Consider the following 26,266-nt stretch of genomic DNA (forward strand, 5'->3'; position numbering starts at 1 on the left):
ATACAACTGTTCATTTTAGCTCAGTCCCAGAGAATAATACTAACAGCTTTTGATTTAAATAATGTATTAGTAAAGGTTGGAAATGAGCATTTGCTAAGATTGATAAATGCTTTAGATGTATTCTGATATTATCTAATGTAGTTAACTACTGTATCCTTATTGTAAAATGTAACCCAATAATCTTATTGTCATTACAGTAATGGGAAAAAAACAACACTTGTACATTATTTAAATTGTAAAGTATTAACACAATGATGTTGTAGAACAGTTAAATTTGCAAAGTAATATTTCAACAACAAAATAATGAGAAATACACAAAAATGTTTACGGTGGAATGAAATGGATTAGTACTGTCAAATCGATTAACCGCATCTAACAAAAAAATTTGTTTAGATAAAACGTGTGTGTGTGTGTGTGTGTGTGTGTGTGTGTGTGTGTATACATACTCATAATATATAGTGTGTGCGCGTATGTCTATGTTTTTTGATTTGACAGCACTACAATGGATATGTTTTCATGAGATTCATCTGTAAAGTACAGCGCTAACGACAAACTATGCACAATCAGAGTTAACACAATAAACAGTCCATTTTCTTCTGTAAACTAACTGTAATTCACTAAACTCAACCAATTAACAGTCAGTAAAACTAATTCACTTCCATTCTTCTCCTATTTCCCCAAGTCTTGCAGTCATGGCTGTTATGCATTATCATCTATTGACTGTTAGGTCATCTGTCTGTACTGTACAGACACATTGCATAGGCTATAATAAACTGTATATTTTGCTTTATAAGTGTGGCATGCTGCTATATATTTGGTAAAGTCTATGTCTACAAACAAGTTTAGTGAAAACACCAGTGCAAATGAGTACAGTAATAAGGTTAGCCATCTTTATATTCCAAGAAAAATATATGAAAAACCTACTCTAGACGCCTGAGACGTAGACTAACTTGGACCCTAATTTTAGCTCTCTTTTCTTATTTTTTTTGGATTCAATATGAATAACATGAGGTTGCAGTGTGCAAACATGTAAGGAGTCTCTTAAGGATTAAATGGCTTTAGCGCGGTAAGATGATACACATACATGTAGCTCCTCTACTGCGTTGATATCAGTGACAGGACTGTCAATCTGAGCGTGGTTTCCTGTATTTAACCTTCTCGTTGGGTGTCACGCCATTAGTGTGGCCATTTATCGATCCGTTCGTGTGATCGGATTTCCGAGATACCGCGTGTCTCTTATAGGTCTGTGGAGCAAAGAAGGGGAACGTTTACAGTGGTTTTACTTTTTCTCCATAATATTCATTCTTTATGCCAAAATGAGAATGTGTTTACCTGTATGTAGAAGTTTGAGAAGAGAATGATAAGAGTGACCATGTAGGTGATCTGGAAATACAGCCAGCCCATTGGGAAACCACAAGGCCAAACCACAGCACAAGACGTCTGGAACATGGTCAGGACAAACTGGACCTGAGGGAAAACAGCCATCAGTGATCTGTTATTAATAATTCGTGTATATGGTTGATTCTTTCACTTTTTGCTTGCAGTCAGTTCCTTTGCAAAAAGTCCAGATTCTGGCAAATGTAACCAAGGATGCATTAAATTCATCAAAAGTGGTAGTAAAGAAATTTATAAATGTTACAAGAGATTTCTAGAGATGTATTACAAGTCTCACAGTCCCCAGAATGTGTCTGTGAAGTTTCAGCTCAAAATACTCCACAGATTATTTATTATACCATGTTGCAAATGCCCATTTTTGAGTGAAAGGAATAACATGCTGTTTTTGCGCATGTATCTTTAACCTCGGATTTAATCTCGGAACCTCTGCCAAAAACTAACATCTGTTTTGTTTTAATGATCATCTCAGTTGCGCTCACGTGACATTCAGTTCTTCATCATCAGGAGAGTTTATGATCTGGATACGTTTTAAAGCCATATCAGTCTAAACATCTGATATATGGTTATTATGGTATATTAAACATATTATGGTTTTCTGAGCGCACACAAAGCTGTGCGTCAGACGGAGCACCTATTAAACAAAGTTCTTTCACGTCTTATTGTGCTTAAACGGTCAAATACACACAAGGCTGTGTGGCATGTGTGTAGTATTAGATCTGTGTATTAAAGCGACAGCAGCGTAACATACAGTACCTAGTGCTATAGCTGCTGTTAATATGAATCAAACAGAAAACCACTCACTGGTCTTGACTGAATGGACTTTAGTAGCTTTAATAAGAATACATTTCTTACTTGAATGCTCTGGTGAGGAGATAAACAGGGCGGTCTATGTAGAGCTCACTGAGGGGCGGGGCTATGCTAATAGGGCAGTCTGTCAGCAGTCGTGGGCGGGGCCTAGGCAGTGATGTCAAATGGCATAGAAACTGCAAACGGCTTATGATTTATAGGGATTAATAAAAAAAACAGGAGTGGGTGGGTGGATTTTACCATTATAGGCTGGTTGTGTAACACACTGCGACACACATTTATGTTCAAACACCATGTAAAAGGGAACAGTGCATAATGGGTCCCCTTTAAATAAACTGTTCTTTTTAACTTTCTATTCATCAAAAAATCTTGGAAAAAAAGATCATGGTTAACAAACAAATATGATTCAACACTGATAATAATTATAAACGTTTCTTGAGCATCAATTCATCATATTAGAATGATTTCTAAAAGATCATGTGACACTGAAAATTCAGCTTTAGTCGCAGAATAAATTACACTGTACTATATATTCACATATAGAACAGCTGTTTTAAAGTGTAATAATATTTCACAATATTGCTGTATTTTTGATCACATAAATGCAACCTTGGTGAGAAAAAGAGACTTTAAAAACATCTTACTGACCCTAAACCAAAAGTATTTTTAAGAGGTTTCTCTTTAAAAAGCATACTAGAGAAATATATAGTTCCCCTAACTGGAAAATAAGACATATGTTAAAGACAAAGACTTCATAACCTATTTATTATAAATTCTAATTGAAGATGACTGGATCATCTATCAGACTCTTATAGCAGTGCCCACACGACAACAAAGCATTTGGTGTTGTAATAAAGAGAAAGAAAAAGCATTGTAAAATGAAACATTTATGGAGTAAAGCATGTCCTTACCAGCTGCCCTTGAGTGATGTATTTTTTCCACCACAGATACGGTCTTATGGCCGGCACGGCGGAGAGGCCGTAGTACGAGTACATCAGAACATGGATGAAGCTGTTAAATGTGGAGCCGAAATACGCTGATGAAGAGAAGTAATATCAGCATTAGTTCATGCATTCGCCTCAGATACATTCAATCCCAAATCATATCAATACTGAGTAGAGCTTAGATCGGGCTCAAAAAAAAAAGAAAAAAAAGAAAAAAAAGAAAAGCCAGACCCTACCCAAGCCTGTGCATGTTGTGCCCGATATATTAACTGTAATTATGAGCCCGAGCCCGATATATTAACTGTAATTATGAGCCCGAGCCCGATTTAAACCTGACCATTTTTAATATGTGGGGTTTTGAAGAGAACAAGCGGAGCGGACCGACGTGAAGTCAGCTCAATAATCTGCTCTATGCCAGCGCGCTCCACTCATGAACCGCTCACTGCTAAAATGACGTGCTCAGATATGACATTTACCTGCACTGAAGCCTACTATACTTGTCTTGTTGTACTACCATTTATGTTTAAATATTATATTTTTATAAATTCATCTGATTATTAAAACCGCAAAGATGTGAGAGAGTCAGAAATGACTTTGACCACTTCATTGAGTTTTGTTTAGTAGAAAGCCTCTTTAAAGTGAATTTTGTTTTGTATAAACTGTATCTTAATTTTAATCAATGTTTCATCAGCCAATCTCCTGGATTTCATCAATAAGAAGCAAATATAGCAGACAATAATCCTGACCTGAAGGCACTGGAGCGATCACTTTCATTGCACATGAGCTGGAGTGCCACCTTTGTTTCTTAGTTGTAGTAATATATATATATAATATTCACAATTGGTGATGTGTACGTGTAGCCTGATCTCTTTTGGTTTGTTAGTTCTGTTGCCTGTATCTTAGTTCCCTTTTCTGTGGTTTCCTGTCTTGTTTAATTGTATTTAAGCCCTCAGTTTGAGTTTGTGCCTCTTTTGTCTGTGTTTACGCTTTATGCATAGCTGTTGCATTCTCCTAAATCCCTTCGGTCCCCTATGATAAAGTGATACGGCTGAGTTAAGACTGCTCTGTGCCTGCTCTCAATTCTGTGTAATGACACAATGCAACATAAACCCCAGACAAAATGATTCCTGCGCCGACCCACCTCACCCCTAGTTTATTAATTTGTTGTTAAAATGGCTTGTAAATCTAATCAAAATGTACCTATAAAGCTCAAATAAAAACAACAGTAGTTGGATAATCCATCTATCATAAAAGTGCATCTATCCATCTTAAAAGTGCATCTATCCATCTTAAATGTGCATCTATCAATCTTAAAAGTGCATCTATCAATCTTAAAAGTGCATCTATCAATCTTAAAAGTGCATCTATCCATCATAGAAGTGCATCTATCCATCTTAAAAGTGCATCCATCCATCATAGAAGTGCATCTATCAATCTTAAAAGTGCATCTATCCATCATAGAAGTGCATCTATCAATCTTAAAAGTGCATCTATCCATCATAGAAGTGCATCTATCAATCTTAAAAGTGCATCTATCCATCATAGAAGTGCATCTATCCATCTTAAAAGTGCATCTATCAATCTTAAAAGTGCATCTATCAATCTTAAAAGTACATCCATCCATCATAGAAGTGCATCTATCAATCTTAAAAGTGCATCTATCCATCATAGAAGTGCATCTATCAATCTTAAAAGTGCATCTATCAATCTTAAGTGTATCTACCCATCTTAAAAGTGCATCTATCCATCTTAAAAGTGCATCCATCCATCATAGAAGTGCATCTATCCATCATAGAAGTGCATCTATCCATCTTAAAAGTCCATCTATCCATCTTAAAAGTGCATCTATCCATCTTAAAAGTGCATCTATCCATCTTAAAAGTGCATCTATCCATCATAGAAGTGCATCTATCCATCATAGAAGTGCATCTATCAATCTTAAAAGTGCATCTATCAATCTTAAAAGTGCATCTATCAATCTTAAAAGTGCATCTATCCATCTTAAAAGTGCATCCATCCATCATAAAAGTGCATCTATCAATCTTAAAAGTGCATCTATCAATCTTAAAAGTGCATCTATCCATCATAAAAGTGTATCTATCAATCTTAAAAGTGCATCTATCCATCATAAAAGTGCATCTATCAATCTTAAAAGTGCATCCATCCATCATAAAAGTGCATCTATCAATCTTAAAAGTGCATCTATCAATCTTAAAAGTGCATCCATCCATCATAAAAGTGCATCTATCAATCTTAAAAGTGCATCTATCAATCTTAAAAGTGCATCTATCCATCATAGAAGTGCATCTATCAATCTTAAAAGTGCATCTATCCATCATAGAAGTGCATCTATTCATCATAAAAGTACATCCATCCATCATAAAAGTGTATCTATCCATCTTAAAAGTGCATCTATCCATCATAGAAGTGCATCTATTCATCATAAAAGTACATCCATCCATCATAAAAGTACATCCATCCATCATAAAAGTACATCCATCCATCATAGAAGTGTATCTATTCATCATAAGTGCATCTATCCATCATAAAAGTGCATCTATCCATCATAAAAGTGCATCTATCCATCATAAAAGTGCATCTATCCATCATAAAAGTGCATCTATCCATCATAAAAGTGCATCTACCCATCTTAAAAGTGCATCTATCCATCTTAAAAGTGCATCCATCCATCATAAAAGTGTATCTATCAATCTTAAAAGTGCATCTATCCATCATAGAAGTGCATCTATCCATCATAAAAGTGCATCTATCCATCATAAAAGTGCATCCATCCATCATAAAAGTACATCTATCAATCTTAAAAGTGCATCCATCCATCATAGAAGTGCATCTATCAATCTTAAAAGTGCATCTATCCATCATAGAAGTGCATCTATCCATCATAGAAGTGCATCTATCAATCTTAAAAGTGCATCCATCCATCATAAAAGTGCATCTATCAATCTTAAAAGTGCATCTATCCATCATAGAAGTGCATCTATCCATCATAGAAGTGCATCTATCAATCTTAAAAGTGCATCTATCCATCATAAAAGTGCATCTATCCATCATAGAAGTGCATCTATCAATCTTAAAAGTGCATCTATCCATCATAGAAGTGCATCTATCAATCTTAAAAGTGCATCCATCCATCATAAAAGTGCATCTATCCATCTTAAAAGTACATCCATCCATCATAAAAGTGTGTCTATCCATCATAAAAGTGCATCTATCCATCATAGAAGTGCATCTATCAATCTTAAAAGTGCATCTATCAATCTTAAAAGTGCATCTATCCATCATAGAAGTGCATCTATTCATCATAAAAGTACATCCATCCATCATAAAAGTGTATCTATCCATCATAAAAGTGCATCTATCCATCATAGAAGTGCATCTATCCATCATAAAAGTGCATCTATCCATCATAGAAGTGCATCTATCAATCTTAAAAGTGCATCTATCAATCTTAAAAGTGCATCTATCCATCATAGAAGTGCATCTATTCATCATAAAAGTACATCCATCCATCATAAAAGTGTATCTATCCATCATAAAAGTGCATCTATCCATCATAGAAGTGCATCTATCCATCATAAAAGTGCATCTATCCATCATAAAAGTGCATCCATCCATCATAAAAGTACATCTATCAATCTTAAAAGTGCATCCATCCATCATAGAAGTGCATCTATCAATCTTAAAAGTGCATCCATCCATCATAAAAGTGCATCTATCCATCATAAAAGTGCATCTATCAATCTTAAAAGTGCATCCATCCATCATAAAAGTGCATCTATCAATCTTAAAAGTGCATCTATCCATCATAAAAGTGCATCTATCCATCATAAAAGTACATCTATCCATCATAAAAGTGCATGCAAAGACACTTTTAAATAGATGGATGGATCAGCCATTCACTCCCATTATAATGCTTGGATTTACCAGGACATTTATTAATATACCTCTGTATTCGTCTGAAAGAAGAATGTCATATACACTTAGGATGAGGTGAGGGTGAGTAAACCATGGGGTAATTTTATTTTTGGGTGAACTATCCCTTAATTGCCAGAGAGTGAATGTACTCCTTTAAATCCCATGTTACACAATGCCAGCGGTTATTTAAAGACCCCTGAACAAGCACTTTTACCCTGTTCTGTGTGGGTCTGTTTTTATGCATCTGAATAATTCAGCATATAACATGCAGCATAAGCGCCTTCAGAAACAACTTACAGTGGCCACACGGCACCCAGTTCATGACGAACCACCAGATGTTGAGCATGCTGGCGTGATGGTACACGTGCAGGAAGGTGAGCTGGTGGTTGTTCTTCCTCAGGATGAAGAAGAACGTGTCCATAAATTCGATGAGTTTGGAGAAGTAATACCACCACAGAACATGAATCATCTGAGGAGGGGTTAAAGAGAATCAGTTACACAAGAAGTCATTTCTACAGGCATACTACAGACATGCAGTATCAGATGGTGCAAACTATTACAATGCAAGCTTTTTTAATAGCATAACATCATGGAATTTCATAAACATCAAATGTAAATGTCCCGTAAGCTTTCATTGAGGGATACATTTTTTTTTATACAACTCTAACTCTAATAGAGTATTTAAGTAACTAGTTTAGGAGATGCTAGCAATGTGTTAAAACATGCAGGAAATGTGCTAATATAGGCTAACCACATGTTAAAACATTACCATCTGTTAAATCGTGATAGCAGCATGCTAATCCATGCTAACAGCATGTAAAAACAAAAATGCCAGCAAAGTGTAAAATCATGCTAGTTAATCTGTTTTTGTGATTTACTTTACTTTTGCCTTCAAAACATTCAACATTTCTACTTTCAAACTTTATACTTCAAGCTTTTAAATATTTTATTTATTTATTAATTTGTTGGCCTTTTCAAGCTAACTTTAAAGTTTGTCATCAAAGTTTACTCATCTAGTTTGTTATAATTCATGTGTTCAAAAACATTGCATTCAGTTCGCACTCAAGTGTATTATTTTCAAGTACAATATTTCCATAAGTACTCTTTTTAGAAGTGTACGTTAGGTTTAGTTTTGTTTCTATATTAAGTTCCTGTGTTCTTTGTTCCTCTGCTAACTGATCTGGCTCACCTGTATCTGCTCTACTTCCTCATTTTCCTTTGTATCTATTGCCCTCTGTTTCCTTAGTTCCTTTGTCGTGGATTGTCTTTGATTTTCAAAGCCGTTCCGTTTGCTTCGTCCCCGGTTTAGTTTGTAAATATAAATAAACTTTGCTGCCGACAGATCCTCCTCTCCTGACCAGCTCCGTCCCGTTCACAGCATTAAAAAAAGACTTCACTAAAGCCGCTGATGAAGAAACGTCACTGACCGTTATATCATCAGACCAGCTTCGGCTCTTTTCTATTTGGATATAATCAGGGAACTTTTTATAATTATGCAAAATTCCCTTTCATAAGGTGTTTGAACATCCATCCGCAGTGTGTGAATACAACCAGCCTATGATCGTAATAATCCACTCACTCATTTGTTTATAATTTCCATAAATCAAAAGTAGTCTCTTCAAACGTGCTGGTTCAGATTTTCCCAGATTTGCGCAACCCCCCAAAATGGTAATTTTAATATGCGATATAAATGATCTGTGGGGTATTTTGATCTAAAACTTCACATACACACAGTCAGAGACTTAGGGAGTTTTCACAACTATAGATCATTTCTTTTGTTCTGAAACAGGGACTTCATTTGTTACAATGCTGCATTTTCTTCTAAGTTCGAAAGGCAACCTTTCAAAGCGTTGCTCCAAGAGCTTATTGCGGCTTTATTTGTAACTGTCAAGACACTCGCAAACACTATACAATCAATATAGCCGTCATTCCCGCTGTTAAAGGTCACATTCTTCGCGATTCCATCTTTCAAACTCTAGTTAGTGTGTAATGTTGCTGTTAGAGCATAAATAATACCTGTAAAATTATAAAGCTCAAAGTTCAATGCCAAGCGAGATATTTTATTTAACAGAAGTTCCCTTTCAGAGCCTACAGCGAACGGCCGGTTTGGACTACACCGCTGCACTTCCAGGTTTAATGACGCAACTAAAACCTTTGCTGACGAACCCTCCGCCCACAAGAACACGCAAATTCGGTGGCGTTGTCCTTTTGCTCTCGCAGGTCGAGAATAGGAAGCGTTGTTTTTGTAGAGTGTGTTCGTCGCCATGCCATTGAAACGCTGTTATTTTCATCCCGGAGTCAAATCACCTTTGTTTGGCCTTCCCACGGACGCTGTACGTCGAGATCAATGGCTACAGTTTATGGTTAACTCGGTTCCGGAAAATTATAATCACAATTTAAAACTATGTGCAGCACATTTTGCTGAGGACTGCTTCCTCAATCTCAATCAGTTTAATGCCGGATTCGCAGAAAGATTATTCTTAAAAGATGACGCAGTTCCCTCTTTGTCTGGAGAAGGCGTTGTTTATGAGCCACAACCGGTAAGTGTATTTTATTATTTAAGATGGTCCGTTTAACAGTTTATGTAACTCATGACACAAAGTGCAACGCTGTTTAGCTTTGTTAACTAACGTTAGATGGTAATTGAAACTAATCCGAAAAACTTAGCATATAAAAGTGTAGTAATTCACTCAGACACCATCGATTGTTGGTGTTTGTGATGATCAGTTTAAACTACTGAATAGACAGCTTACCGTAACAAGGCAATATAGACATTTTTGCAATAACATTGAGCGCGCGTATCTCCCCGTTATGATAAGAGGTGGGACCTTTCCGGGCAACGTGCGCTAAGCTGCTGTCCAATCACAGCGCGGGAAGAGCTGGCCCAATCAGAACTCGTTATCGTATTTCTGAAGGAGGGACTTCATAGAACAAGGAAATCATCAGGCCGTTTTTAGGACAGAGGAAACACCGGTACACAGATAAGTAAATTGTGTGAAAAATACTGTGTTTTTTTACATGCGAAACATGAACTCATGTTATATTGCACACAGTAAACACAATCAAAGACTTCAAAAACACGCGAAGAACGGGACCTTTAAAGGATATACTACATTCAAACACGCTCTCTCTGGATCTCTCAGCGCTGTGTAGGGGTTATCTCTGTCACACGCTAACACTATACGAATGTTATAATAACTAAGTTATCACAGTTGACTCACAGAATCAGACACGACTGCTATTTATATAGCACATCCCCCGGTATAAATTACTATCAGTTAATCCGTTGGGTCTGATTGGTTTCATTCTTTAAGAGAACTGCTCCTGAGTTTGTCTGAAATTGGGCCGAGACCACCTCATTAAGGTGGTCTCAGAGTGATTGTTTTGGTGTCGATCTGAGCGCTATTGAGTGTTAGCATATGACTAAACGATTTAAATGAAGAGGTTCTTAAACAAACACTCAGGTGTGAAAGCACCCATATACTGTATTATTGTAAAAAAAAAAAAAAATAGGTCCCCTTTAAATAACCTTCATAGGTCAGTGCTGTGGATCATAAGGTGATGATCCACACCTGCATTCAAAGAACTCATTTGGAAACACTGCTTTTAATCCCAGCTAACAATACAGTAACACAGGGAACAGAACTATTGGAGAACATCGGAGATCCCACTGTTATGTCACACTGCTATACTGACTCGTAGGAACATTGTGAGATTCCAGTTGGGACAGGGCCATTCTCCAATAGAATGGAGAATATTGTATATTTTCTTTATACACATAAGAATATTGTATATAATATTCTCCAGTGGAGAAGTGTATCTATTCTGAGGATTGTGATAAAAGAGCCGAATCTGTGAATTGTCAAATCTCATCCGTGTAAAGCTCAGTTTGTTCTTTTACCCTGGTGTCGGCCTCTCCTGCACTGTGGGTGTTCTGGCAGAAGAAGTTGTATCCGCCTTGATACACCGACATTACCAGCTGTAGAGACAGAAGGAAAACAGAGTGAATGATCGTTCAACAGCACTTTAATCAGCCCTCTCAATATGAAACACATTTGTGGAATTAGCACTAATGCTTGTGGAGCAGAGGATCCGTTTACACGAGCAACACATACAATGTACCCAGTGAACAAAAAATATGTTCACTGATTAAGTTATGAAAACAATATTTAACATTCCAAACAACCAGTTTTTTGTTTTCAAATATTTTAAATTTAGGGTGGGGGATTACAGAGCCTGATTTCATCAAATGCAACATGTTCCACATTCCAATCAACCAATCAAGTTTACGGTTTATGTCAGTTTAGGATTACAATCACGGTTCATCACTGTTATTCATCATCATTTCCCTCTGGTTTTAGGGATAATTTATAGGTAGAGTTAGGTTAAGGTGAATGGATATGGTTAGGAGTCAATTTTTGGACAGGAATGTTGACCCAGGAACACATCTAACTCCGCAAAATCAGGATGTGCGTGAACATTCAATTTGATCATTTTGCAAACATTGGAGTGTTACTTTTGTGCTAACACTTTGAGATAATAATGTCATCGTCATTGATGGAACTTCCTGGCAATCCATGTTTCCACCGTTACACCTCTGGGCTCTGTTATGCATATTCTAGTTCAGCATCTCTCGTTCAGAACACAGATGAAGAAGCAGCAGAAACAAGTGATAGAAGCATTGCTGATGCCCAAGTAAAATATTACAATCGTCAAAAATTAAACAGCATATAAAGTTCAAAACTGACTAACGTTACTGATTGACATTTCTAACACATAAGGAAACAGAAGGAAACAACTGTGAAGCTTTGGGATGTTAAAGGACTCAATCTACTCCATCTGTGTTTAGATCATCGCTCTGAACCCCATGTGGATGAATTCTTTGACAAAAAATTCAAATGTTCAAAAATGTTTTTGCTTTTTATGAAACTTCCTCATATTCAATAGCCTGGATGCCAGCCGAACTTAGCCCCGGCCACAACATTTTTAGGTCAGGCGGTTCGGTCTGGCCTCACTTCATAGAGGAGTAATTATCCCCGAACAGAAACTGTTCAGACCAATGAAATCATCAGGGCGGGCTTTAGACGATGACGGACAGATGATCAACAGTAACGTAATCATCACGTCATCAAAGGGGCTTGGATTATATTTGTTCAAATCCTAAACGGAGAGCTTGTTTGTATCTGCATTCACCTTCACTATTTCTCTCAGAAATGATGATCATGTTGGGTAAGTACTCTGTGTATCATTAAATTATTTTATTTTTTTACAACACCGGCAAAGATGGTTTATTCCAGCACGTGCAGACAGGGTTGCCAAATTTTTACAACAAAACCCGCCAACTACTAGCCCTAAACAATAGCTTCTCGGGGGGTTCTCCGGAAAAATTGTGTTTAGGGGGTAAAATGTGTTATTTTGGCAAGGTTGCCTGCTAAAATTCACACTCATGGGTCTATATATCACATAATAGTCGCTTCAACCCGCGGACATAGAAAACAACCCGCGGAAAAAAACGTGGACTTGCCAACACAGTGCAGTTGAGCTCTGTTGACATTTGACAGTGCGTTGCTTCGTTGCTCTGATTGGTTGTAGGTCTGTCCAATTGAGGTCTTTCCTGGTTCGGTTGAAACGCCCCATAATCACAGCCCAGTGGAGCAGAATCAGACTCATATTCTGACTAGAATTGAGTATGACCACGTCAGGCTACATATTCAAGCATTGATAAAAAAAATAATGAAGAAAGAATATTTAACATAATATTGATTATATGATATATTATATACGTGCATCCATGAGCCATGACCCTGTGGCCGGTTCTCCGCTGTTCCTTCCTTGGAGCACTTTTGATAGAGACTGACCACTGCAGACCGGGAACAGCCCACAAGAGCTGCAGTTTTGGAGATGCTCTGACCCAGTCGTCTAGCCGTCACAATTTGGCCCTTGTCAAACTCGCTCAAATCATTACACTTGGCCAGTTTTCCTGCTTCTAACACATCAACTTTGAGGACAAAATGTTCACTTGCTGCCTAATATATCCCACCCACTAACAGGTGCCGTGATGAAGAGCTAATCAGTGTTATTCACTTCGCTAATATCATGTTTGATCTGTGTGTATTATATATATATTCTTTATTTTTCTGTTCGTTATTTTGATATATTTCAAGTTCAGATATCAATAATCAACAACATATTTTGGGGGGCCATGAAACCTTTGTGAAAATGATTTTAAAAAGCTGACACTGACTGGCAACTTTATAAAAATAAAAATAAAATGGTGAGGAAAGGGTTAAAAAAAAATCAGATTTATTAATTTTATAAAAGATATTAAGATATTTATATGTATTATTATATTTATTTGACAGGGACGGTGTACATTAATTGACATTGCTGTAAATGCACCAGTGTTAGCCAAAGGCTATTTTTCATCCGTCTATTTTCATAGTATAGAAGTTGAATGAGCACATTACTGGAGACTGAGAGAACATTGCCACAATGTTAGCTAAAGTTCTGAGAATGTTAGTATGTAACGTGTTCATGTGCACTGTTGTTAAAAAAACAAACAAACAAAAAAACTTATGGCATATGGTTCAAAACATGTTATGCTTATCTATTGCAATTTCAAGAAACAGGCAACCAAATGGATCGAACCTCTCTTTTGCACAAGGGTGATCCTTCAGTAAAGGTTAGAAACATTCTCTCCTGAGCACGAGCAGCTCCAGAGGCTCGCAGGTGTGCGGCTGATGCAGGCAGACACTTTACAGCTGACTTCTCCAGAAAGTGGATAAAAAGTGCTTAATTCTTTTGAACGGTCTTGCTCTCACCTCTCATTGAACACTGTGCAGACCTCAGTAAAATCTCCAGTGAGCCTCTGATGTGTCATTGTTCATTGTCTCATTCTGAATAAAGTCCTTGTTCTTTCTGCTAAAATGCAGAATGAAAGCTGCACATCTGTCCCCTATATATGAAATCCTACTAAACCTAAAAATAATTCTCATTATTTCCAGACTTCATGTCACAGGTGATGATGACATTCAGAGGAGGGCATTTCTATTTAAAGGGGGGGTGAAATGCTGTTTCATGCATACTGAGCTTTTTACACTGTTAAAGACTTGGATTCCCATCCTAAACATAGACAAAGTTTCAAAAACTAATGTTGGACGTTTGATGGAGTATTTCTGTGTCAAAAATACTCCTTCCGGTTTCTCACAAGTTTCGGCGAGTTTTTTTCGAGTATGGGTCTATTTGACGTTAATAAGAGCGGAAGGTCCTTGTATGGGCCGTACGGGCTCTTCTCCCGGTAGGGTGCGCGCGCGTGACTATAGCACGCTGTAAACAGTCTCTCAGCTGCAGATCCAGTCGTCCGTGAACGGCGCCGCGCTCCACTTTATTCCTATGGGCGACTTCAACTCTTCAGCACAGCATTCCGGGAAGGCAGCGCTGCATTTGAACCGATTTGAACGCAGAAATGACGGGAAGCTTGACAACATCGTTTCAGTTGCGTCTCAAAATGGATTTACACGCCACTGCTGTCACAGGACTTCACCAAATCATACCAAAGAAGTGTGTTTCTGACGGAGCGGTCCCAGCGATAAAGCTTCGACGGTGAGTTAACTTAAACTGCTTCAAATGTCTCTGCTATTGGCTACCGTCGCATGAGTAAACATCAGTAAACGACACGATCGCGTGCTTCGTCATTCAAATGCGCTAACGGTTACTCCATTGTTGTTCTGTGTATAACGTTACAGTATACTTGCTACTTCTAAGGTCTAGTCGCATACAATAGTCCATAAACCGAATCATGTCCTCATACACTGCGAGTAAACACACAGAAATGTGGAGAGGCCATTAAATACAGTAACTTACATACCACAGAGACGGACGTCCTGCTGTTGCCGTTTCTCCTGTTCAATTTATTTCTCCCTCAGATTTGATTGTGGATCATTATCTGTATTAGCTGAGCCACGGGTTTCTCCACGCTTGAGGACGTCACCGCTTTGCGTGCTTGTCATTCTTTAGCTCCGCCCACACGATACGCCTCCAGGCGCTCGGTTTTTTCCGGAAAGACTCGGTACAGCCTATATTTCTTTTATAAATATGATAAAACTAAAGACTTTTCGGAGATATGAAGGATGCAATACTACTCTATAGGTACTCAAGATTGACATGAGATTGACTGAAACTGAGTGTTTCACCCCCCCTTTAAACAACCTCTTAAAAAGGACATTCAGGGGACATAAAGGGCCATTCAACTGTCCCCATATAACCATAATTGCTCTGGCCTGATGGAGCTTCTCAGGTCAGCGGGTTGATTTTGCAGTTAGAGAGACTGTCACGGGACGGTGTGCACCAATGCCTCTCTCTAACGTCCTAAAGCACAGTCCCAACACTCGCTCTCTGACTCGGCTCACATCTCACATAATGAAATAACCTATAGACGGCATTCCCTCGACCATGAAAGGGAAGTTGCACTTCTCTTTTCTTCTTTATTATGACACATATCTGAGTGAAATGGCTTCTGGAACATGTAGAATTCATGGAAATTTAGGACGGGCTTGATTTTGTCTGTAGGGAATTAACTGGATGGTTGTGAATGGCAAAAATCGTTTTTACTTTAAATATTTTTAAAGGATATAGCTAGTTAAAGGGGGGGTGAAATGCTGTTTCATGCATACTGAGCTTTTTACACTGTTAAAGACTTGAATTCCCATCCTAAACATAGACAAAGTTTCAAAAACTAATGTTGGACATTTGATGGAGTATTTCTGTGTTAATACTCCTTCCGGTTTCCCACAAGTTTCGGAGAGTTTTTTTCGAGTATGGGTCGACTTGACGTTAATAGAGCGGAAGGTCCTTGTATGGTCCGTACAGGCTTTTCTCCCGGTAGGGTGCGCACGCGCGTGACTAGAGCGAGAGAGGAAATGCACGCCAATAAACACTCAGGTGCAGATGCAGTCGTCCGTGAACACTAACGTCGGTTATAGTCCGCGCCGCGCTCCACTTCATTCCTCCACTTTGACATCAAGCGACTTCAACGCTTCAGCACAGCATTCCGGGAAGGCAGCGCTGCATTTGAACCGATTTGAACGCAGAAATGCTTCAGTCGCATCGCAAAGTGGATCTCCACACTCCAAGAAGTGTGTTTTTGACGGAGCCGTTCCAGCGATAAAGGTTCGGTCCGGCTTTGGAAGCAGCCGGTGAGTAAATCTGCTTCAAATGTCTGTGCTGTTGGCTCGTCGCGTGAGTAAACATCAGTAAACGACACGATCGTGTGCTTCGTCATTCAAATGCGCTAACGGACTTCATTGCTGTTCTCTGTATAACGTTACACTAGTCTGACGTGCAAAACTGTTTTGCTTGCTACTGCTAAGGTTTAGTCGCATACAATAGTCCAATCATGACCGAATCATGTCATGTTGACAGGCCACTAAATACAGTACATACCACAGAGACCGACGTCCTGCTGTTGCTGTTTCTATTTCAGCCTCCGAATTAGATTCTGGATCATATCTATTAGCTAAGATCGATAGCAAGGGTTTCTCCACGCTTGAGGACGTCACCGCTATGCGCATTCGTCATTCTTTAGCTCCGCCCACTCGATACGCCTCCAGGTGCTCGGTATTTTCCGGAAAGACTCGGTACAGCCCATATTTCTTTTACAAATATAATAAAACTAAAGACTTTTCGGAGATATGAAGGATGCAATACTACTCTATAGGTACTCAAGATTGACTGAGTGTTTCACCCCCCCTTTAAGCAATACAACATGAGCAAGGGTGTTTTCCTGAATATCAGGACAAGTGCAAACGTGATTAATTTTATATAACAGTTCAAAAAAAGAAAAATGATGGTCGTTTTAAACTCGAAGAAGAAAATTGTCTGCTTTTCCAAACAAATCTCACAGTAGAGCTTGTGAGACTCAGCGATGTTTCGTTACTGAATGAATCAGTGCGTTGAACGAATCGCTCAAATGAATGATTCAATGACTCACTCGTCACTTGAGCCGTTTCTCAATACCAAGAGCGCAAACTTGTGACTTGCGTCATTAGTAGTGCAGACATGCCAAATTTGGAGAACGAACTCCTGAGGACGGGAGGACACAAGCCCGGTACTCTGCTAAAGTACAGCGGTGTTCTCGATAGCATCGCCCGCTCTCACTCCGGTTCTCTCTATATGTAGCTATATTTTAGGCTACAAAACAGAAGGAGTCATAAAACACCAGTCTCTGCCTCTCTTTTTTTCCCCATTACATTTTTTTAAACACATTAATAGACACACAAACATGGTTACCTAGATTATCTTCAACGCATGTATATTTAAAACAAACGAAATATAAAATACAACCCTGCCTCTTTTCGTTTCCATTTAAAAAAATATTAAAACATGTGGTTTAGACAATAAGTGTGCTTATGATTAATAACTTTAATAAAATGACATAAAACAGAATCCAGTCTCTTTTAGTGAAATGTCGTTTTATGTGTGATCAATAATAGCCATTATAAAAGTATAATTAAAAGGTATAATAATCTCTACAAGAAATAAAGCAAACAGTTCAGTCAGTCAAAGTCAGCGCTAGCTACAACGGTAAAATTAAATATCCTAAAGATAAAGTTATAAAACCTTCAGCCAAAACGATTTGGCAGGGAACAAATTATAGATTTATGAGAGAAAAATTGTCCATTAGAGGTCCACAAGATGAATTATATCTCATGTTTAACAACTACAGAGATGCAAGAGCTTGCGGCAAACTGGCGCCTGCGGGTCGGTGCGAGATGCATTCTGGGATACCGGTCTGTCTCAAGTCACCTCGATAAAAGGGGTGGATCAAGGACACATATAATGTATCTATATAGTGGTAAACAGCATGCATTTATGGAGTTAAATATGAGATAACTAAATATAATAAGTGAAATGTAAAACTGGCGAAACACTGATCTCACCACATTAAGAAGAAAATAACTTTAAACAGATACAATCCTGTCAAACAAGGTTTGTTTTGTGCGTCAAACAAGAACATTTGAGCTTTCGTTGACCGTATTTGATGAGTTCAATGCATGTGTGCTGATCAATGTTACTATATGAATAAAAGCCTAAATCTGTTCATATGAAGCAATTGTGACTCTTTAGAACATTCTGGATTAAACCACTCAATTTATAAGGATTACTTTTTACGAACAGTTTTTGAACTCTGAAGCATTGTTTTGGGTGAATAGACTTCAATGGAGAGATAAATCTCACTAAACACTTGACAAAAAATGTTTTTTTTTCTTTTCCATTTTTGGGTGAACTATACCATGGACATTTGCAGCCGAGAGGTTTAGTTTGTTCTCTGATGAGGCTGCAGTAAAACAGTTTTAAGTGAATAGATGGCTGTGATTAAAGGTCTCATCACTGGCATACAGTATCTGTGTGCTTATTTGAAAAGCCAGACAGCGTGTCAGTCAGTTTTGCAATGCAGACAGCGTGGAGAGTGCAAATGAGGCAAGAAAGGACTCTGAACTTTAAGGTGCACATGGACTGACACATCAGACCTGCTCAGTTTCCAAAAAGTCAAATCATCAGCTTCAAAGTGCATGTCCTTAAAAGTCAAGCACACAATCAAATATCTAGATTGTGTAACACTCATTACAGCATAAAATCAATAGACATACAAGCTTTGTGTGTAGGAAGGCGTTTGAGAGCACTCCAGAATAGGATGACTAACTCATTTATTTTAATATCATTGAGATACTAATTTGTCTTTCATTCAAGGTGAATCATTCAAGGGGAAAACTTCTAATGAGCCTATAATATTGCTTACGGTGAAGAAATGACAGAAATTGTAATAGTGCGTCAAAACACTAGATTTAAACATGCCTTTTTTTGTACTGCTGCATGCAGATGGCCTGTTGCATGTGAAATATCACAGATTCATTAATAAACCTGCACTGAAATTACACCTCGTGCTGGTTTTTCTTATGTTTAGGAATTATAAAACCTCACCATGACTGGAAATGGCAAGTTTCTGATCTCTCAATTGGCGTCGTTGACACGGATGGTCAAGGGAACGGACTGTTTTGACTTCTGAAAATTACATGTTCTCACAGTTTATCTCCTTTCACAGTACTTCAAAATTGATCAGATCCCTCATGATATGACGCCTTCAAATAAACACGCGTGTTGTTGGTCAGAAACTCACCTCATAGAACATGTAGAGCGATAGGAGCGTCAGGCCGAGGTTATACGGCACGAGCAGTGCTCTGCAGGAGTACGGCTGTCTGTTCTTCATGTATTTTGGTCCCATCCACACAATCAGAAGGTAAATCATGGTGAATGTGAAAGTGGGGATGTAGTTTTCCAGCAGCAGCCATCCTTTAACCCGGGGATCTGCGAACGAGAGAGCACAAGAATCCTCACACATATGGACATTAGGGGTGCGTTTCTCTGCATTTAACCCTTTCCCTGCCATTGACGGAATTTTCCTGATTTCCATGTTTACACATCATCTGAAAGAGCACAGAATCTCCTGATCAAAACACAGGTGAAGAAGAAGCAGAAACAAGGGATAGAAGCATTGCTGACGCACATGTAAATGAACACGATTCAACAGCCTTAAATCAAAACTGTCTAATGTTACTGAATTAAATGTTGACCCATCTGTGTTTTGATTTTACTAAAAAAAAAAAAACACAAAACATGTTTCTCAACTTTTTGCTTAAAATGTTGCTTTTTTTATAAACTTACCCAGATTCAAGTGTTGATTAAAAAAGATGCATGAAGCTAGAATATTTTATAGAGTATATATCCATATTGTGGATAAATTATATGTTCAGATATCCATACAACAATCCGATCAGAATTTTATAATGCTGATTTTTCCACAAATACTATTTTGCCTGGTGTCGCATAGACTGCTATGGAATAAACATGAAATTATTATTATTATTTTTTTATCTCTTGTAACTTAATTTTTACCCCACATTTCTGACTTGACTCGCAATTCACCCTTCGTCGGGAGTTTGATCAATCTGATCAAACGATCATGTGGCGATCTGACCAACCATAAATCGCGGTCCTCTGAATACGCCATTTTGTAGTCAGGAGAGTTAGTAGAGTTACTTCAATGGATTTGATCAGTGTCTTTCCACGGTTGATACATAATTTTCAGTTTGTGGTGTTGTCATTATCACTTCTTATTAATATTAAATTCAGTCTGGAATGATACAATGAGCACTTTTAGGATAAAATAATAATTGGATTTGTCAAAGATTGGTAAAAGATACCCATTAAGCAAAAATTTTTCCATATCCAAAAGATAGAAAATAGCATTACAATTCTCCAGTAAGTGTGTTACCTGCACTAAGATCCTAGAGAACGCTGTATTTGAATACAAGGCAATTTCTCAAAAAGGGACACTCTACTCTACACAGCTTTAGTACAGATGACCAGTATGGGGATTTGGATAATAAAATGATATGTGGAGTGCATTTAGATTTCACAGCAGCATTTGATCTTATTGATCACAAGCGAAGTGTAATGGATTTAGTCCTTCAGCAGTTGCTTGGATGACAGTTATTTAATAAACGATTACAGAGAGTATTTTTAATGGAAGCTATTCAGAGAGAATATCAGAGGAAATTTCCTCAAGGGAACCATTCATGAATTATATTTTTACAAAGGATTTTCCTCTCGTTTTAGAAAGTGCTAAATTAACAATGTATGCAGAGGATATTACAGTTTGATACCAACGTCGGCTGGCATTTTGAAGGAGGAGTTCGATATAAAAGTATTTTAGAAAACAAACTGATACTTCATCTAAAACAAAGAGAACAGTAGTGTTGATCCTGGAGGCAGTCACCTGCCTGTAACTTGAAGACCTTGATTATCTTCGGGTGTGTTTGATTAAGGCTGGAGCTGAACTCTGCAGCGCATTGGCCTCCGGGATCAATGTTCCCCACCCATGCTTTAAGGCAAGTTGCGACTTTAAACCATGGGTGCTTCTTAATATCCCTCCTTGTTTCTCCGTCCTCTATCCTAAGACCCGGAAACCTATGGAGCTCAGCCATCTTGTAGGAGATCTCAATTCTCTGATTGCACCGCGAGGATGGAGGAGTGAGGAGGCTTCCTGAGGAGTCGTGAGCGAGGATACACTGGAGTATCCTTTGCGGAAGCGTTTTATCGACTAAACGTGACGCAAGCATTAATTCTCCTCCCTCTTTACATCGTGCCACAGTTTATTAATCATTATTATTATGTTTACATGTACAAGACACAAATGTTTGTCAAATAACAACAACTGACAGTTGCAGAATTATATCAAAGCACAAGAAAATGAACGAAACAAATAAAGAAACAAATAGAAACTAAAACTATACAACGAATAAAAAGCAGTTACTGGAACTGGAATTCGTTGTTAATAATAACTGGTAATATTAATTAAAATATGGACAAATGTGGTATTTTGTGGAGGCTGAAGCTTACAATATAAATAGTTCTCTCTAATGTTCAAGAATCCCGACTAAATCCAGCGACAGCGGTGCAGTCATCATAAATTGACGCCGCTTTAAAGTGACGTTAAAGGGAGCGAGGATACATCATTTCACTTGATTTAATTCCTCCGTCCTCGTGTCCTTCCCTCGTATCCTGAAGGGGCGGAGCTAAGGCGCAAGGAAAGGAAGCTAGGAAAGGAAACGAGGATGCACAAATAACAATTGGGAAGCACCCCGTGACTCATGACTTTGTAGCGTTCCAGGCAAACTCACGCCAAACTGCTTGAGCGCAAGGAATTGTGGTAGCTAGATGTAAACAAAGAATGACTGACCGTCCAGGGCTTATTTGCTCATTTACAATTATTTTTAATCGCCAAAGGTACTTACTCCTTGCTTATTTGAGGGAAACGGAGGTAAAACAAATGTTGCATAATGCAAGAGAAGCCTTTATACCTTTTATTATAACCATTATACACACTGCAGCCGTAGGGGCTGCCATTGTTATTTCGCGGGCTATGTGACGTCAGAGCTTGTGACTGGAGTACATCGATCTAGTACGAGTTCACAGGTGCGTCTTAGTCAGCTCCCTAGTTCAGTAGTCAGGGCACTGATTAGGGAGTCAGCCCACTGAATTATGTCCTGATCAGTGACCCGACTAAACCAGGGAGCTGATTGGAGACCATCTGATTTAATGAAAACGTATTTAATGAAAAAAGTATTAGGCACACTTTTCTTTTTACAGCTAGACTATTGACAGATAATTTGGGCCAATGCCACCAAAAAAAGATGCAGCTGAACTCCAGCTAGGACAGAACAAGGCCTTGCTCTCCAGTGTCCATATGGCACAACTATTAACAGCATCTTTATTGTCTGAGAGTGCAAGAACGACTAATGGAGGCAATTTTATTAGCAACGTGGAAGGTTTTAGAGTTTAAAAATCCCATTGGACATCAGTACGATAAATTAAAATGCAATTTAGAGTCGTACGCCTATGCCACTAGAGAGGCAACAGACGGCAGGTTCTCACCTAAAGCGTACAGGAGTATACAAGGCACTAAAAACAGAAAATTCTCTATTATCACTAATTAAAATGACAAAATTTACATTTTAAAGGCACATCTCGGATTATCATATTTATAGGATGTTATGCACTGAGGTTAATTGGATGTGTTAGACCTGGGGTTTGTTTAGACATGTTTATAATGTTTTTGTGTGTGTGATGATAAATAATGCATGTTTTTAGGTGTCGTGTGACTAGCCGTGCTCTCTGGCATAGCTAATAGGGATCCAAATGAATAAACAAATACACAAACAAATCAGAAGCAAGCGCTCGGCTGTGAGAGACATTATTCAAATCAGCAGTGTGCACTAATATTGCTTTAGCTTTGGAAATAACGATGAAATATGTTCCGTTTGCTGATGTTCTGATATGGGAACACAACAAAGAAAAGTTAAGAGTGTTGAACTTACCCCTGGGTCCCATCCAAGACTCAATATAAGTGTTAACTCTGAGATTAATGGCCTCCATCTTCAACCTTTGAGAGAAAAATCATATACAGATTACTTCAACTGTTCACACACACACACACACACACACACACACACACACACACACACACACACACACACACACACACACACACACACACACACACACACACACACACACCTCTTTAAAAGTCAATAGAAGTTAACCTAATAAAACACGTATTGATTACAGCAATAACAATGGCTGCCTACAGCAAGGACGGCCGTCCATCAGGTCAGCAAAGGTCAAGACATGGTGCTTATATAATCCAGAACCCTTTCTCAGCAGGACTAATGCTGAGAACACATGAGTAGAGGAATGGAGATCATTATGAGGCATGTTTCACTCTTCCGCTAAGGGTGTTTATTGACGGGTCAAGCGTCTCTGCCGTCCCTCAGGTGGGCGCGCGAGGACTCAAATCCTAAAGCCCAAAATAATGAACTGGTTTGAGTAGAGCCAACTCAAATTAAACAAATTACTTCAATCAGATGAACTTTTATGAGTGTTTAGAACTCTCTCTCATTTTAAGTAATCTGAACCATTTCATTGTTTTGAGTTTTATGAACTTGTTTGTTTTAATTCAGTTTTAATTCAGGTTGTTTTAATTCACATTATGTTACATAATGTGTTTTTTCCCCTTCAAAATAATGGTTTGAGTAGAGCCAACTCAAATAAAACAAATTTCAATCAAATGAACTTTTATGAGTGTTTAGCACTTTATTTTTCTTTTGAGTTAATGGTACGGACACATTTTAAGCAATCTGAATTGTTTCATTGTTTTGAGTTTTAAGTTTCTTTTAATTTAGACAAACTTAAATTAAACTGAAACTGGGCTGGGTTTTATTTTATTTTATTTCCCAGCATGCTTTGCCATGATACTCAAAGGGGAGAGTAAATGCTCAAATGATGTGTTTTTTGGGATATAAATGTTTTTTTGTTGTTGCTGTTGGTTGGGTTTCCATCTTGGTGACGACTGGAGCACGAGCTTAGTTTGAGTACATACAGGTTCAATATTTTATAATGCACTATGCTGATGTTAATGCTATCAAAGCATTGTTAAGCAATTTATTGTATAAGCTAGTTAAAGCTAGCCAAGGTTTCGCTACTAATAATATTTAAATTGAGATTACATGATAATTTTAAGTTAAATGTACAAAAAATTTTGTTTGCTTAGTTGCCAAACCATTCTGATTTAGGCTACTGTGTAGTTATAGCTAAATTTGCCCTTCTAGAAATATTTAAATTGAGATTACATGATAATTTTAAATTAAATGAATGAGTTTACTCAAAGTTCAGCGCAATACAGCATTTTAATCTGCCAGTTCTGCATACACTTGCAATTTCTTAACTTAAATTGTATATACCTGATTTTTGCCAATTTATTCAGGTTTACAGCGCAACATAGAAAGTGTAACGTATATGACACTATTTAAAATATAAGAAATTATATTCATGAAAATGAAGCCATTACATGTCACAGCCTATGTGGGAGGAAGGAAATTGTCATAATGCTAAAAAAAAAGCCTTACAAATAGGCTTCATTTCCTTTCTTGAAAGGTTTTCATCAACGTATGATAGTCTCCTGATGCCAAACTAATGTAGTATGACCATGCATTCATTATAAAGTCTTAATTTTTTACTTCTGCATGATGACTATGATTGCCATTTGGAGATATAATATAAATGATAGCATGTCACACTTTCACTGTCGCATGTCAGATACTCGATAGGCTAAGATCATGTTGCTTTTAAACAACACACCCAAAACTGCACATTTGAAGATCATTCAGAAACATGAATCAAAGTCTCATACGATCAACTAGGCTTCACATGACACCATCATATCTTTCATAAAGTCATATGATGATCACACATCCGCGTTCGCGAGGTCACGCGCGTCATTGTGTCCCCAGACCGCGCACTTTCAGATGACATTCGTGTGTTTAAATCTCTTTTGCGTGGCGCATCTTACCTGTGGTCTTCTCGGATATATGCTGTGTTTTCTTCGGTGCTCAGTCCTGTGCGGGTGGAGTCGTCAATGTGAAAGCCCTCGTGAACTAAAGAGCGTCATGAGCGTCTGTAGTCCGCCTTAAAAATGATGCGTATAACGGGACGCGTCCGAAACGCGCTCTTATACTGCCGCGCCAGGGCAAAGTCTGCGCGCACGCACTTCACTTCAGATACGCGTCATTCCAGCGTGCGTTTAGAACCTTTGGAACGCGCTGAAACAAACTTTTTTAAAAGTGGTGATGCGATAACATTCGAAATGTCGTCATAACACTCCACTTGTGTATTTAGAACGTAAATGTATCAGTGCCACTGCGGCGTTCTGAGAGAAAAGCGCGCGCTCTGGCAGCTCGTTTTAATAATTTTGTTACCAGGCGTGAACTGTTGCAGGAACTAAAGTCACCCCATTCATCTGAAGTTAGAACAGACCAATCAGAGCGCTGCTCTCATGTGGATCCAGAGCGGGCCAATCACAGCGCTGTTCTCATGCATCGGGGCCCATGTTGAAGGGGACAATCTCAGGAAGTGTCACAGATTCCACCAGAACTGCTCATGTGGCCATGTTTTAAAACGTTGGTTAATAATTATTATTTTCTATAGGTTGTTTATAGATGTTGTCATTTCCCCTAGCTCTTGTGAACGTTAATGTTATTTCGTTCAACACCGGCAAGTATTAGAAATATACTCATCAGGCAAAACATTATGACAGGTGAAGTGAATAACACTGATTAGCTCTTCATCACGGCACCTGTTAGTGGGTGGGATATATTAGGCAGCAAGTGAACATTTTGTCCTCAAAGTTGATGTGTTAGAAGCAGGAAAACTGGCCAAGTGTAAGGATTTGAGCGAGTTTGACAAGAGCCAAATTGTGATGGCTAGGCGACTGGGTCAGAGCATCTCCAAAACTGCAGCTCTTGTGGGCTGTTCCCGGTCCGCAGTGGTCAGTATCTATCAAAAGTGCTCTAAGGAAGGAACAGTGGAGAACCGGCCACAGGGTCATGGGCGGCCAAGGCTCTCTGATGCACGTGCATTGCTTACCTGGGGAACACATGGCACCAGGATGCACTATGGGAAGAAACCAGTGTGATGCTTTGGGCAATGTTCTGCTGGGAAACCTTGGGTCCTGAAATCCATGTGGATGTTACTTGACACGTAGCATTGTTCCAGACCCTTTCATGGAAACG

The 26,266-nt window shown here is 38.4% G+C and overlaps 1 protein-coding gene across 1 annotated transcript; it reads right to left on the minus strand.

Moving 5' to 3' along the window:
- Positions 1 to 434: 434 nt before the first annotated feature.
- On the minus strand, positions 435 to 25,465 carry elovl5 (ELOVL fatty acid elongase 5). The gene is made up of 8 exons (XM_067422627.1): positions 25,048 to 25,465; positions 23,018 to 23,082; positions 19,258 to 19,445; positions 10,984 to 11,061; positions 7,380 to 7,551; positions 3,114 to 3,238; positions 1,333 to 1,467; positions 435 to 1,244 (listed from the first exon to the last, which is right to left on the minus strand). The coding sequence occupies exons 2-8, from the start codon at positions 23,073 to 23,075 to the stop codon at positions 1,125 to 1,127; spliced, it is 876 nt and encodes a 291-aa protein (XP_067278728.1). The 5' UTR covers positions 23,076 to 23,082; positions 25,048 to 25,465; the 3' UTR covers positions 435 to 1,124.
- Positions 25,466 to 26,266: the final 801 nt, after the last annotated feature.

The sequence above is a fragment of the Pseudorasbora parva genome, chromosome 17 (assembly GCF_024679245.1).
Source record: "Pseudorasbora parva isolate DD20220531a chromosome 17, ASM2467924v1, whole genome shotgun sequence".
Taxonomy (NCBI): domain Eukaryota; kingdom Metazoa; phylum Chordata; class Actinopteri; order Cypriniformes; family Gobionidae; genus Pseudorasbora; species Pseudorasbora parva.